Consider the following 15,867-nt stretch of genomic DNA (forward strand, 5'->3'; position numbering starts at 1 on the left):
ATTCACATGACTTCATTCTTTCTCTGAGTGCAATTTTAGGGGGAAAAGGTTTTTTTTCGAAAAATGAGTTATTTTTATCAGGCATAAATCAGATATGCTCCTTTCTAAGCAGAAACAGGTTTAGCAAAAAATGGTAAGCCTTGTCTTCATGCAAGTTACAATCTCTGAGATACATCCATCTGTCTGCCTGAAGTTATTTTGAAGCCCTTTCTGGGGTTTAAACCTACAGATGCAAAGGCCTGCCTTTTATCACTATATGATTCAGTGCATGAAATGCCAACCTTTTGGGAAAGTTTCTTTTTGTTTCATCTTTCTCTCCTTTACATTTTCAAGTGAAATTTCTAAGCCTTCAGAAATGACCAGATTGACAGGAAATCACATTTTAAATATGGCAGACTTGAGTTGAATTAGTTGGTCCTGAGTGACTCAGTTGCCCAAGGGAAGAAAGACCTGTGATCATTATTTTAAATTTTACAGACCAGTGAAGACTCCGTTTCTCAGGAGAGGCTGGGTTTGAGAAAGGCAGTAACAAGGCTCTGACATTTTCATTGTAATCTTTATTTCCAAGGGCATCAGAGAGCTCTGTAAAAATTAATTTAATTTAAAGATTCTATTTTGTTCAACAAAAGAAACATTTCATTGAAAATTAAATATATTCAAATAAAATTCACTGAAAGATTCAAGTGTTTTATTATCCACATTGTTCATTCATAACCACAAAATACAACAGTTTAGAGAATTTAGAGAAGTAGCATATATAAAATGCATTTGTTGTAAAAGTATTATGTATACACACACACACTTGAATATGAATTTGACATGGGTTCCTAATAAATTTAATTCTAATTAAATGATAGGTAATGATAATTAATAATAAATTGATAGTAAATAAAGAAATCTGTTTAATTAAGTTTAATGCTAATAAACTTTATTCTTAGAAAGATGATGACTACTATTGTCATTATTAACACAGACTCTCAGGACACTTTACATATAATGAAGGAAAAGTCATTTTGCAAGTTGACTGTTCAATTTGGAAATTTGCCAGTAAGACCTGCCAAGTACAGAAAAGTTAAAATCCTTCAAGTTAATTTTTAAAAGACTTTTGTTCAGCAAAATAGCAGTGAATTCACAAACTAAAATCTGTGGCAATAGCCACAGTGAGGAAAACTGAGCAGTCTTTCCATGAATTATGTTATTGCATGCACTTTTATTCTAAAAATCAACCCTTTGTTTCTAAAAATAAAATCTAGTTATTCAATACAAATTTATTGAGTACTCAGTCTATGCCAAGTGCTATGCTGAGCCTTTGGGCTCCAACAATGAGAAAACAGACAGTCTTTGTCCTCAAAGCCACTGCTGTCTAGATAGGGGGCAGGTGCTGATCAAACATGTAAATATAATTACAATTCTGACTAGTGTTTTGAAGAAGTGACATTTAAACTATCACCTGAAAGAAAAGTGAGTGAGTTGGTCAAGTGAAGGGGCAGGGAAGATGAGGTATTCTTGATGAAAAAAAAAAAAAAAACCAGCAAACAAACAACGGCCCTTACAATGGTTCCCTGAGGAAAATTAGGCTGGTCCAGATGAGCAAGACTGTGGATGTGGCTAGAATTCAGTGAGGGAGAGAGTGACCAGAGATGAAACTGGAGGAGCAGCTAGTGGCTGCTGTTCAGAGCCTATAGACCAGTTAAGAATTTTAATCTTTATGCTAAAAGCAGTGAGGGGTGATTGAAGCATCCTAAGTAGGAGACTGACATGAATTAATAAGTCAGGGTCAGCACACTGAGGGTTACTGAACTCAGCACTTCCAATTCCTAAATCTTTTCCTTTAAATCTTTGCAAAATTGTTTCTCAAAACTAGAACATCAGAAGACCTCTGGCTTCCACATCGCTGCCCTCCTGTTGCTTCCTTGGAGGAAGGTTTTCTGATTCCTGTAGATTTGCCTGTTTCTCCTCTAAGAAGCCTGCAAACTGTTTGAAGATGCCTTTCCTCAGGAGAGCTCCATATTCCGGAGAAGGGCTTTGAGGTTTCATGTACCAAATTTTGGTTCTGGACCTGCTCTTTTGCTAACTTAAGTTAGAATCTATGATGGGAAAAGCATATTTGGACGTTTGCCCCAATTATGTGCCCCCAAAGAAAACCCTTCCAAGGATATTTCCCTAAAGCTTCATTGCCAGTCTTGCCCTTATACACAAGGACACCTCCCCCACCCACTTTCTATCATTGATTGGAAATTGTGAAGGTTGGAAAGAAATCCCGCAGGCTCATTTTTACATCACAACTGTATTATGGCTGGGTGTTGCCCTCAGAATTCCCTGCTGCCTTCCTTCTTTGAGACTCTGGAGCAGGGCATTGCCTGGGCTGTCACTCAGCGGATATTCAGTACATTACCACTCACAGAGAGCCAGGCACTCATCTAAGCACTTTAATCCTCATTAATATGCTAATGTGATAGATGGTAAAACTGAGGCTTAGAGTGTTAACTAACTTGCTCATAATTAATGCTGGTGCTGAGACTTGAGCAGAAACAGTCTGGCTCCAGATTTGACACTAGTGCTAGGATTTTATTTAAATTTTTCTTTATCTTGAAATGATTCTCCTGGTAGTCAGTGAGGTCTTGTGAATAAACAGTCTAAATCCACACTGTAAATCCAGCATCTGAAAATGAGAGATTCAGAAAAAAGAGGGGCATTTAAAAGACAACATTGCAGTATCTGTTTAGTCACATCTTTCTATGTGACTATAGGAGACCAAAGGAGACTATTCCATAAATAGATACTAAAATATTAATATACAAATTCAAAGAGAATTTAGTAATCTCTTCAGACTACATAATTTCACTAAGAAATATTTTCCTTCATAATATTAGTGAATGCTCTTCAAATTTCTGCTAGCAACTTTGCTTATAAAGGTGGAACTAATATGAAAAAATGAATGAATGAATGAATGAATGAATGAGGGCTTTTTAGGATCTCGTAGCAATCTGAGAACTTCCAAAGGGAACTTCCTAAGCTCTTTATTTATAAGTGAAGAGAATACAAGTTTCAGTGTCATTATATGATAGACTTTGTATGGAATTAATATTAGATTCTTCATTGCATGGGAAAATTGAAGAACTCTTCTTTGGACGAAATCAACAGCAAACCTAAGTGCATATAAAGGGAAGCTCTGACTTCACAGGTTGTCAAAGGAGGCGTTAACAATCTGGCCCAAACACATTGCTGTTCCTCCCCTACTCCAGTCAGTCCCCCTAGTGTCCCCACACCTCCATGGCGCCTACTCTCTGGTCACCTTGTCTTTCCTAATCATGTCCTCTCTTTCATGACCATATGCTTTTTTTAAAAAAACACTTTATTGAGGTCTGACATATAAAATGCTGTACATTTTTAATGTATACAACTCGATGAGTCTGGAGATAGGTATATACCCATGAAACCATCACCATCAAGGCTATAAATATATTCATCACCTCCCAAAGTTTCCTCCTGCCCCCTTTATTATTTTTTTATGTGTGTCTGTGGTAAGAGCACTTAACATAGGATCTACCCTCTTAGCAAATCTTAGTATACAGTACAGTTTTGTTAGGAGGGCATTATGCTAAGTGAAATAAGCCAGACAGAGAAAGACAAATACTATGTGATCTCAGTTATATGTGGAATCAAAAACAGTCAAACTTGTAGAAGCAGAGAATAGAATGGTGTTCACAGGGGCTGGAGAGAGGGAGAAATGGGGAGGTGATGATTAACGTGTACAAAGTTTCTGTTATACGAGATAAATAAGTTCTGGAGATCTACTATACAGCCCATATTCTATTGGATGTGCTGTTCCCTTTTCTTGAAATACTTTCTTCTTTTTTATCTAAAAAGTCTTGACCAAGCTCATATGTCACCTATTTTGTGACATGCTCCTTAAATTTCTCCATAATTTCTCCCAAGTGAAATAAATTATTTTACCTACACGCTCCCATAGAATCCTATGCCCATGTGTGTTGTGCCATATTGTATTGTCATGGTTGGTTTACATCCATTTTACTTGTTAGACTTTGAGACAGCTGAGACCAGTATTTCTAGGTAACATTTGAGTTCAATAAATGTGCTATTTTCCTTTTGGGTCCCAGGGATTGTGGTAAGTACAGGGGATATTTCGATGCCTATGATATGATTTTTGTTTTTTGAAAAGTGTGCAGGTGCTGATAGAAATAGGCATGGAAGTGGAAAATCTGAATGCCATGTGCAGTGTGTAGTTACAGAACTGTGCTTAAGGAGATAAAGCATCAAGAAAAGAGTTCTTCACCCAGATTTGGACTTGAGGGATGGAGATGCTGCCTGAGCCAAGTCTTGAAGGGCAAGCAGAAACTAGACCAAGAAGGGTACTGAAAGAATGAATGGTATTTCATATAGAGAGAAGTCCTGAAAAAAAAAAAAAAAGAGGCATGAAACCACAGGGTATGTTTGGGAGAAAACATAAGCATTTCAGTATTACTAGAGAAAAAATTAGCATGTAGGAAGTAGCAACAAATGCAGCTGAAGAGAGGTGTGTGTGGTGGATGCGTGAGGGAGGATGGAGAGACTCATATATACTGATCAAGAGCCTATGTATCTTGTAGGTGAGAGAAGACTTTGCAGTGTTCATGTAGAAGAATAATGCATTTGGTTGAGAGAAAGAGTGTTGTGACTGTAGTGTAGAAAAGGCACAAAAAAACAGTTTGGTGGCAGGGCTGTGGCAGCGTTTCTTGGAGAGAGGTGAGGAAGGTCTGAACCCCAAAATGGCTCTAGGGAGCTACACCTAGAACGCTGTCTTCCACAGATACAGTATATCTTTGTTGAATGAGTGAATGGGTGATTTTTAAAAATTAAAGTTAAACCAGTTTTTCTTTTTAATTTTTTAAAAATTAAAAAAAAATTTTATATTGGAGTATGGTTGATTAACAATGTTGTGCTAGTTTCAGGTGTACAGAAAAGTGATTCAGTTATACGTGTACATATATCCACTCATTTTTACATTCTTTTCCCATATAGGTCATTACAGAATATTGAGTAGAGCTCCCTGTGCTATACAGTAGGTCTTTGTTAACCAGTTTGTCTCATACCATGAAAATTATTACACTGAGACAATACTTTATTACCACCAGAGTAGGCTTTTCAATGTACTCTAATTACCTAATATAAAAATTGATTCTCAGGAGGGCAAATAAAAAATTTACTCTTTTTACATAAAAAGCACAGGTATATACAAACAACTTATAAACATATTTAGAGTCTATCTGTGGTATAAAAATTTTATTGAGAAGGAGGGTGAGGAGGGAAAAAGTATTTTAAAAGGCTCCATAAGGGGGAAATAATTTTAAAAGTTTAAGAAATGCCACTCTAAATAATCATCATAACTTCAGTAGCATTTGCTAATTTTAATCCACTACACTGGGTCTTTTTGTTTAACATAATTCTACTTAAGTCTGTCTGAGTATTTCGTATTCAACTTGGTGTTATTGCTTCTTTTGTCTTTGGTATCATACTGACTTTACAAAACTATATCTGAACAGAAAAAGAGAAATATTCCCATGACTCAGAGAAACGGCATTTAAATGTAAAACTCCTATTTCACCTGAGGACTAAAAGCTATTCCAAAATGATATTTCAACAATGCTCAAAGCAATCTGCTTTATAGAGAAACAGAGAAGAGCACTCATATTCTCCTAACATCTCTCTATGGGGATAACAATTAGTTGTTCTAAATTCAGGCCCAGGAATTTCAGTCTTAGAGCAGTAGTGGGCATCGGAGTATCTCTTTCTGTGATGGTCATGGTTCTAAAATGGGGGTTCTGTTGCTCAGGAGCCTCCCAAAACCTAGTCCCCTAGGGATCTGGTAGGCCAGCTACTTGGTTAAACTTAATACAGAGTCAGCACTGGCCTCAGCATCTCTCTTCTCTACGCGCCCTCTCACCTCTCAAGGTGAGTATATCTGCTAGAGAACTATTCTTCCCAGGAAATGCACTCGTTCTGATACTTTTTCCAAAGAGTGTCTGCTTTTTCTAAAATGCCGAGGTGATACTATATTCACAACAGAGATATAACCATCTGCCCTAGCAAGTCCAGAAGAGAAAGTAATGGAATTCAAACCCAAGTGGCTGCACACACATTGCCACGGCATCTGTCTTTCTAATGAACTTGAATACACTTGTGTCTGTGCTCTAGGGATCCAGATTTTTCATTTCAAGATAGAATTCTCTTCTGAAGCTGTTGTTGTGAAGACCAAATTTCTCCACTGCCAGTCTATTTTCTGAAGGCAATGGACCTTTTAAATCGATGTTATGCTCTTTTAGAAGCACTTGGGTCCTCCTCTATCTGTATGCTGAAAAATGTGGATCAGAATTTTTAAGGTATTACCCACAGGATGAATGTAGTCCAAGGCAGTTGATTCAGTTTTGCCTGGATGGGTCAAGTTTGACTAGATACACTTTCTGAGGTCTGGAGAAAGATACACATATTACATTCTGTGCTTCAACCTCACAAACCAAAAGAAGCATGGCTTTCTTTTCTCCTTTATTTTCATGACACTACATGCTCCTAATTTTCATCTTACTTCTATGCCTACTTCTCTCTTTTTTTTAATTGAATCAACTTTTCTGCCCATGTTGTTGATTTTCAAATTTTCTCTTCTCGTCCTTCTTTATACTATCTTCCCAGGTAAATTTATCCACTCTCATAGCTCTAACTATTCTTTCTATGTGATGACTCTTGACCAGCTCTATGTCCTGAATATCAGAACTGTACTTAACTGTGAATTAAGATCTCAACTCATGTGTCCCAAAGTCACCTCGAAGTCAACATGTCTCAGACTGAACTTAGCACATCCACTGGAAAGCCTTCAGTGCTATCTTTCCAAGATTAGCGAATGATGCTCACCTGCCAGAATACCGCTAGAAATCTAGGCATCATTCATGGCTTCTTTCTCCCTCTCCATCTACATCCAATCCCACACCAGTCAAATGTTGTCATTTTATCTCCTCAGTTCCTTTCAAATATATCTATTGTGGCCACTGAGATGTAAGCTACCATTACCTCTGGTCTGGCTTCCGTCCACAGCTCCCTAATTGTTAGCCCTGATCCCAGTCTTGCTTTCTTCCATTCATTTGTTCACAATGAAGGCAGACCACTCTCTCTGAATCACAAGTCTAAGCATATTATTTCCCTGGTTAACAGCTTTCAGCTGGTCTACATTTCTGAAAGCCCTCTATAATCTGGTTCCTTCTTATTTCTCCAACATTTTTAAGACTTCCTTAAGTTTTGTAACTTCTCTGAGAGTCTTAATTTCATCATTGTCTCTCTACCCACTCACTTCTCTCTCTCCCTCCATCTCATCCAGGAAATTAATGTCCACATGTATTTCCTCACTCTTTCATTGTTATTGCACTATCATCCCTCAGACCTCAGTTCATTTATCCCTTTTTCATGTCAACCTCCCTCCCTGCTCCCTTAGGTCGTAGTGGTTTCTCTTCAATGTGCTGTCATAGGATATTGCATCTTTACTAACATCTCCTGGATCTGTCTGCATGCCCTACTCCTAAGCACGCCCTATTCCTGTCAGTGAATGAAGGAATGCTATTTCTTCTGTCTGAAAATGCACTGCATCACCCTGTTCCCACCTTTACCCAGCTAAATCTTCCTAATCTCTCAACATTCAGGGAGCACTCTTCTGAAAAGTTTTTCCTGACTTTGCAAGCTAGGCTAGGTGACTCTCCACTATGCTGTCATGGTAATGAATCATCTTTTATAATTAAGTCAGATCATAACACTCTTCTGCTAAAGATCTTCCAAAGACTCCCCATTTCACTCAGAGTAAACCTCAAAACCCTTATAATAGCCTACAGTGCTCTACAGCATCTGCCTCCCTTTCCTTATTATTTCTCTAACTTCATCTTTTAATACTTTCTTCTTTCTTTTGCCACATTTAGGCATGCTACCCCTTCAGGGCCATGGCAGGAACTGAAACGCTTTCCCTAGCTTTCTACATGACAACTCCCTTGTCTCCTTCAAACCCTCGCACAAATGTCCGCTTGTCAATGGACCTGCGTAAGCACCTATTTTAAGTTGCAATCTGCTCCACACCTCTCTATCTATGCACTCCAAATCCTCCTTTTTTTGCTGCGTTTTAATAGCACTTATTCCTTCCTATCAAATGATATAATTAATTTATGATTATTAGTCATCGTTTGTCTTTCCTTATTAGACTGTAAGCTCCACACAGGTGGATACTTTTATCTGCTTTGTTCACTCAAGTTTTCCAAGTGCCTTCAAGGGTGTCTGGAATAGAAGAGGTGATCAGTAAATATGTTTAGAGGATGAGCATTGATTGTGCTATACAGTATTAAAGTTTTCTTCCTTGTCCACCTGCCCACCACCAAACCATGCACTTGTCAAATGCGGGGAGTTTTGCCCTTACATCTATTTACAATATCCAGCATATTTGCTGAAAATAGTGGGTTCATTATAAATGTTTGCTAAGTGCATGTATGCATCTCTGACCTCACTACCCCATAGCTTTGCAGGGTTTGCAATCACACCATACCAAACTAGAATATGAGTGCAAGAATGTTGTTCTCTTAGTGGAGAAGCTTCTCTATAAATTCTCACGGCATCTGGATCTCCAAAGATAGAGTCCAATGTGGACCAAGGTAGTGACTACAGTCATCCTTCCATATCCTAGGGTTCCGTATCCATAAAATTGATCCCGGGTTGGTTCAATTCACGGATGCAGAAACCGCGTATGAGAAGGGATGACTTTACTACTGCATTTTATATGACACTTGAGCATCCGCAGACTTTGGTATCTGTGGGGATTTCTGGAACCAATCCCTCGTGGATTCCAGGGATGGCTGTATTTCTCCTGCAGAGTCACTTCAGAGGTTAAGAATTTACCATTGTCCATTTGGCTTTTTTCTCCATTCTGTATCTGTAATTGGGGCATTTATTTTAATAAGTTAGAAAACTAAAAGAAGTCCTGGGAATTGTGAGCTCGAAAAATAATATCTTTCCTTCTGTGACTTCTCTTTTTTTTTTCCTTTCTCAGAGCCCTTCCTGCCATGATGCAGTGGGTCCGCACGCAGAAGCCAGGAGAGAGTGGCATCAATATTGTCACTGCCGATTTCGTAGAACTTGGTGATTTCATCAGCACTGTCATAAAGCTCAACTATGTCTTTGACGAAGGGGAAGCCAACACTTGATAGTACCATTTAGAGTGCCAGTGAATAAGATAGAGAAAACTCACTGTATTAGGCATATTATGTATAAACACTCTGATCTTCCTATTCCACTGAGTCTCTGAGGGAATAAGGGCTGAAAGTGGGTGGGAAAAAGGGGAAACCATTTCTTCAGTGATTATTATCATACTCTTCATTACTATAAATATTTCATTTCCCATTTGATGAGCAAAACCTACTTCTAGTGTTAGGAATAAAAAAAGACTAGTAAATTTCGTTTCTCAGAATTAGTTTTTGTAACTTATGAGTGTTTACTTGATTGTGTTTCTGATTTCAACCTAGGGCTCCTACACTGTGTATCCTCTAAATGAACCTTTCTGCTCCCTCTCTCGCTCGCTTTTTTTAATCAGATGCTATATGGGACTTAAAAATAATTAAATGCCCAAAATAACATGTATTATCAATACATTGTTGTACTGAAACGTACTTGTTTTGTGGGACCTGGTATAATATTCTGTAGTCTGCAATCTCACTAACTTTGGGTCATAAACAGTATGCATCAAATCAGTTTCCCTGCAAAAGTAATATTGGTGGCCATAATCAGTAATTTTTGTGTTATGTAAAAACAATAGTGTTTCACAGTATTTCTATTTAAGGCAGCTATAAATATAGAGTAAAAACTTTTGTGGAAGAACTATTAGTGCCAACTCCATAGTGAAAAATGGGGGTGGGGGAAGAGATGGGTGTCATTTTAATTCAGAAATCTCTTAAATAATATTGTCCTACAAATGCTTAGTAAATGAAAAATTATGACAAGTGTTGTTAAAATCAGAAAACTCTGAAAAGAACTCTTACAAAAGTTCTTCTAACAATTATCTTGACTGAAAAAATAAAAAGAAGAAAAGAAAGAAATGAAAGATTGAGCAAGCTTTCCTAACAAATTGAGATTTCCAAATATGTCATTCTAAATCCCAGATTTTGAGGAATATATTCTGAGAAGCTTCAATCTGAGTTTTTTTACTTGAAGTTGAGGAAAATGGAAGGGTGGCAGAGTGAATTAGAGCAATGTTTTTGAAACTTTGACCGTGAACTCTCAAGGATCTGTGAAACATTTTTAGGAGATTCTTAAATACATGTGATTTGGGCAGACTTATTGAAAATCACTTCTGTGTCCCACCCCAGGGTCAAGTTTGAGGCAGACGCCAAAGTTTCACAGAAAGTTTCTGCCATCCACCATTTGATAGTCCAGGTGTATGAGGAAGAAAAATGGTAATGCAACTTTGAGCACTGCTTCCTCCTTGATGTATTTGTGATATTTGACAGCTCTAAACAATCTTAAAAGAGCATGATAACCCTTACCAATATGCCTCACAGGAATATTGTGAGGCATTTATAAGAATCTATAAAATTTGCTGAATTTGTACAATTCTGAATTATTTTATCTTCATGTTTAGAAATAATCTCACCTCAATAGCTTCCTGGGAAAACACAGTCCATGTAAAGTGGGGCCATAGAGAAATAAAAGCATGCTCTCAGTTTTCAATTAATTTAGATGTATGACATGTGGTTTAATCTCTGAGTCCTAGGTAAGGGATTTGATTCCAAGGTTACGTATGTCAAAATTATAAATAATCAAGAGTTGATTAAAAGATTATAAATACTCACTATCAGAAAATAGTGCTTATTAGCAACTGTGGGGATGGAAGAGAAATTGTTTATACTGAAGAGAACGTTTATGAAAAGTGTGCAGGTGTGTGTGGTTGACCAAGTAGCATGCATATACACACAACAGATATGATCTCCATTCCAATTGTGTGTATATGTCTCAACAGACAAAATATATCAATATATACCCACTCTTGTGCAGGCAGACAGATACAAATACACACAAACACACACAGTCATGGACAGACACAGTGACAATTCTTCTTTTCAAGTGAAAACTTAGGTAATATTAAATAATTTAATTTTAGGACCAAAACCCTTAACAATGTATGAAAAAGAGTTGATGAGAGTTTTGAAAGTAGAGTAGCTGATCATATTCAAATATTTTTGTAAAAATAGATATTAATTATCTTCAAATATAATTTTCTTTCTGCTTTCCCTCCCCTTGCAGTTTTATTGTCTTTCTATCTCTCTCACCTGCTCTTTATATGCAATTGAATATGAATCCTTTCTAAAGGACTATAGCTTATTGAAATTTATGTCCTGTGAAGTTGTTTTTGGGGGAGGTTTTCTCTGACTATTCATCATTCATCCCTCAGGAGGATCTTTAGCCAAGCACACTTGCAATGACACAAGGATTTAACTTATAAATGTATGAGAAAATAGATCTTTCAACATATTCAATACTAATGAAAAATGAATAAAATATAGAGGTAACTATGTTGTATTTTCTTGAACTTAGATGCTTTCTTATGTTTGCTTAGAATTAGCTTTGTCATATCTGTCATTTGGGTGCTGGAAAAAAACAAACATGCTGAAGCATTAGATTAATTGTGCAGTTTCTCAGTTGGAGAAAGCTTTTAATTGCTATTAATGATATGCACATAGAGACTTTGTTTGACAAAAGATACTTCCAAGCCAACGTTTGGCGTCCATGTGGATATACAGTATCTATGTAACAGGCACTGGGAGTAAATGGACTTGCCTTAATTTCTAAAGGAGGGAACAGGTAGAAGTGAACCATGCATCCTCCACTAGAGGAAGAGTTCACTAGGAGGGATTCCTTTGCAAGGGGAATGGAGAGAAAATGCCTTTGGCTGTCTTCTGCCCATTGGCCCTGCTCTGGGACACACTTAGGGAGCAGGCTGTGGGCCCTAAATAAAGAGGTAGGGGGTGAGGACTAGTGGTATGCAATCAGAGTTTACCATCAGCCTAAGGTCCTTTGTCTTAGCTGGGCATTGAGTTTCCAGAAAGTTAGAGCACAAGGGCTACAAATAGACCCCCAAATGGTAGGAGATACATCTTGGTGCATTTTTTGTTTTGCTTATTTCTTAAGACTTTTCCATCACAATTCCTGCAAGGCAAAGAAAACAGAATCAAAATCCAACTTTTACCCAATCTACAGCAGGAAATCAAAGGAGTGAGTGGCTGAGATGAGGGAAAATATACAAAGAGTATCATTTTTTGGTTTGCTTTCCTGTCTGTAATTTCGAAGGACCAATATTGTAGATACTCCTGCCATTATTCTTTTTGTCTCCCTTATTACTACACAATCATATGAATGCAGAGAATGAGGAGGCATCTTTTAAAAGCCTTAGAATATTCTATATGATGACCTCAATATTCACTTTCAGCCACACTGGGAAAGCTCACTTTTCATGGAGTGCCACCTAACAATGAATGTATTAGAGCATAAAATGTTTGGTATGTATGCACCTGTGTGTGTACACACATACACACACACACACACACACACACACACACAGCATGAACATCTCACACATTATTCAAGCTGAAACTGCACTCTAATCACTCAACCTGATTCTATTGCCATTTTAACTCTTAAAATTAATATCTCCTACGTAAGTAGGAACAAACATAATTCAAATATTTAAATATTTAAGAGGAGAAAAATCACTAGAAAACCAATGAAAAATGAGACCGTCATAAATAAGAAATGCCTAACAGTAATAGTCTAACTGCACTGTCAATTACACTTCAAGCTGGAGAATCAAAGATGGACTTAAATATAAATCACAAACAGACAGATATGCATCTTCGCTTAATGTTGTTTTAAGTTCTTTGAGTTCTAACATGTTTTAGCCAAGGTTACCCATTCAGAATCTCCCCTGTTAGGATTCCAAACTGGAAGTTTGGAAGTCTCAGGAAGTGTATGTTTTCATGACTTTTTCAGTTCTACAATTTTAATGATCCAATGACACAATCTTCTGACCTTTGGTTGCTAGTCCAAATGAGAGCTCCACAGATAGAGTGCTCGCTTTTTGAATTGCTAATAGAAAATAATGCATAGTGTCCCTCAGGATATGCTAAACAAGGTTTTTAAAAGTATTTTATTTTATAGCACTTTAGTCTCTTCAACTAGATTTCAGTGACACAATGGTGTAAATGCTGTATTTGCCATAACTTATTGGTGGCTCCTGTGTTACATACAGTTTTAAATAATGCTCTAAATTATTCGTTTTCCCAATGACAGAGATAAAATGTTCTGTAGAATTTGTAAAATGTGTTGATTAAGTCAGTTGAAAATTGTGCAATTTTTATTTCATTTGTGATACTCTTTTGTAGGTATTAGTCCTAAATGTGTATTTGTATGAGTCAGAAGTGTGTGCTTGTATGTGGTATGTGTGTGTAAGTATACTGTATCTTATACAAAATCAAACTTATCCTAAAGAAAAAGGGCACATTATGACCAGCCTTAATTCATTGACATTTTTGTTATTGTTGCAATTTGGGATTAAAATTTAAAAAGAAATTATATTTTTGTTAAAAATGACCTTTTTTTTTAAATCACATGAGAAATGTGCTTTAGCACTTATTTGAGTTCCCACAAGCAAATAGTCCAGCTTGTGGAACACCCAATGCTCTTTAAGTTTCAAACATCAATTAATTTATTAACTTCATTAACATGCAAAGAAACTAAATTCAGATTCATTTCCATCAACAACAGAACCAGTGCATTCCTAAAGCTGTTCTTCCAAATATGAAACCCATTTTGCTTATAAGGATAAGTTTTCCATAAAAAATTGTTTCTCCAAACCATTACTTTTTAAAAAATTGGATCTTCTCAAGTGAGATGAACTGCCTTGGCCCTGTGAGAGTCACTAAAGACCCATCAACATTAGGTGGTACCCTTTGCAAAAAAACAGGATGCAACACTCTTAAATTTTTGCTATCTGCCTATGTGCAGTCTAGCAATAAAAAACTAAGTACTAATTTGAGGATCTACACAGGTGGTCATGTTCAAAGCAAAACTCTGTAATCTTTGGGCCTGGGATCTTGGTATGGAATATTAATCAATCTTCTTTCCTCTCTTTCTCCATCTTCAATTATTTTTGTCCCATATTTAAGGTTGCTAGATAGAATACAGGACACCCAGTGAAATTCAAATTTCAGATACATATGAATATTTTTAGTATAAGTATTTTCCCAATATTTCATGAGATGTACTTATACAAAAAAATTATTCATTGTTTATCTGAAATTCACATTTAACTGGTTGTGTCTGTATTTTTTTCTAATCTGGCATCCCTATCCATCCTGACTTTCTACTTTTTTCATCAGGGCTACCTATAGGGGGTAAAATCCTACCTCTTTCTACACTCCTGTGTTAAGATACTTCATGAAAATCAATAGTCCTAATACCCTTCATGAAGGAAAATATTGGCCCATGCCAAGTCCTACAAATGCATTATGAAGGACTAACTCAAATATAGGAGGAATAATCAGATAAGAACTTTTATAAGATTAATGCCACATTCACTGGCCTGTTGTGAGATCCAAGTCTTGCTCCGCCTGCCCCCCTTAATCCCTTAAGTAACATTCCCCAATAATTGGGACAACCAGTAACACACACCCAGACATTTAAAATGACCCTGGAGTATAGTAGCACCATCCAACCCATACCAGGACCTCTTTTAAAATTTATTATCTTTTTCTTTTAGAGAAGTAACAAACTAATCCATTACTTTTCTCATTAACATCTTACCACAAATTATTTTTATCAGATTAGAACTGGTCTTCTACGGAACTGTAGAAAATTTGACATAGAAAGGAACTCTCTTGACTGCCTGAGGAAGAGAGAAGAGTCTGAGGTATGAACACAGCTCTGTCGGTGCCTACTCAGGCAGCAGGTGGGAGATAGAATGCAGTGCCTGACAATGAAGCCAGCACCTGACAGAGACGCTCGCCAAAACAGATTATAACAACCAGCACTTTTTCTGAGGAAACCCAACACGTCCCAGAGTAAGAACAGTGGGAGCTAAGGCCAGTTTCTAGAACACTTTTCAGAGAGTAGAACCATGTTGGCATTCCTAAAATAGAGTTCTCAAATACTGTTGTATCCAATGGTGAATCCTTGGCAGAGTCCGAATGTGGATGGAGTTTCAGAACATTTGGATAGCTATCTCCTCTCTTGAAATTTGTGTAAGTGATAAGAAAATCCATATCCCTTAATGTAACATTTCCATCTCATAGCCCCTGCTGTCACACATTTGTGTTGATTTGCTTCATGTCTATAGGATGGGACTTTGCAGAGCTGGTGACATTTCCTTCGTTAGACACTAGAAATTCACCAGAAGGAGACAGATCTGTGCCTTCTGTTTTTAGGATCTGGTCATTCATACTTTAATAAATGTGGTGTAAAGAAAATACATGCCTACAGTTCTGTTTAGCAAATGTGAAATTTTTTTGATAAGATCGTGTTCTTAATGTTTAAAAAAGTTTCTTTGTATCCAGTGAAAAGCTTAATAAAGTCCTGATACCAGTTGTCTTAATTTTTTTATTTCATATTCATCAGCGCTTCATGATAACCCCAAAGTGGATCTCTTAAATAGGACACGACTCAGAGCAACAGGAAATATCATTCTTTTTTAAAAATATAAATCACCATATTAGGATTTCCTCTGTGAAAGAATATAGTATTCTCCACCAATAAAGGCAATGCCATGAGTGCTTCCATTACATCAAAGTTAGGTATCTCCGA

At 36.9% G+C, this 15,867-nt stretch overlaps 1 protein-coding gene across 2 annotated transcripts in view; it reads left to right on the forward strand.

Moving 5' to 3' along the window:
* Positions 1-15,650, forward strand: part of PLCXD3 (phosphatidylinositol specific phospholipase C X domain containing 3) — a 434,729-nt gene extending 419,079 nt beyond the window's left edge. For both annotated transcript variants that reach the window (XM_082454536.1, XM_082454535.1), the window contains one exon: positions 9,071-15,650. In XM_082454536.1, coding sequence (XP_082310662.1) covers positions 9,071-9,224 — 154 coding nt within the window. In that variant the 3' untranslated portion in view covers positions 9,225-15,650. The remainder of the gene's footprint in view (positions 1-9,070) is intronic.
* Positions 15,651-15,867: the final 217 nt, after the last annotated feature.

This window comes from Balaenoptera physalus (genome assembly GCF_965194825.1).
Source record: "Balaenoptera physalus genome assembly, chromosome: 3".
In the NCBI taxonomy this organism is placed as follows: domain Eukaryota; kingdom Metazoa; phylum Chordata; class Mammalia; order Artiodactyla; family Balaenopteridae; genus Balaenoptera; species Balaenoptera physalus.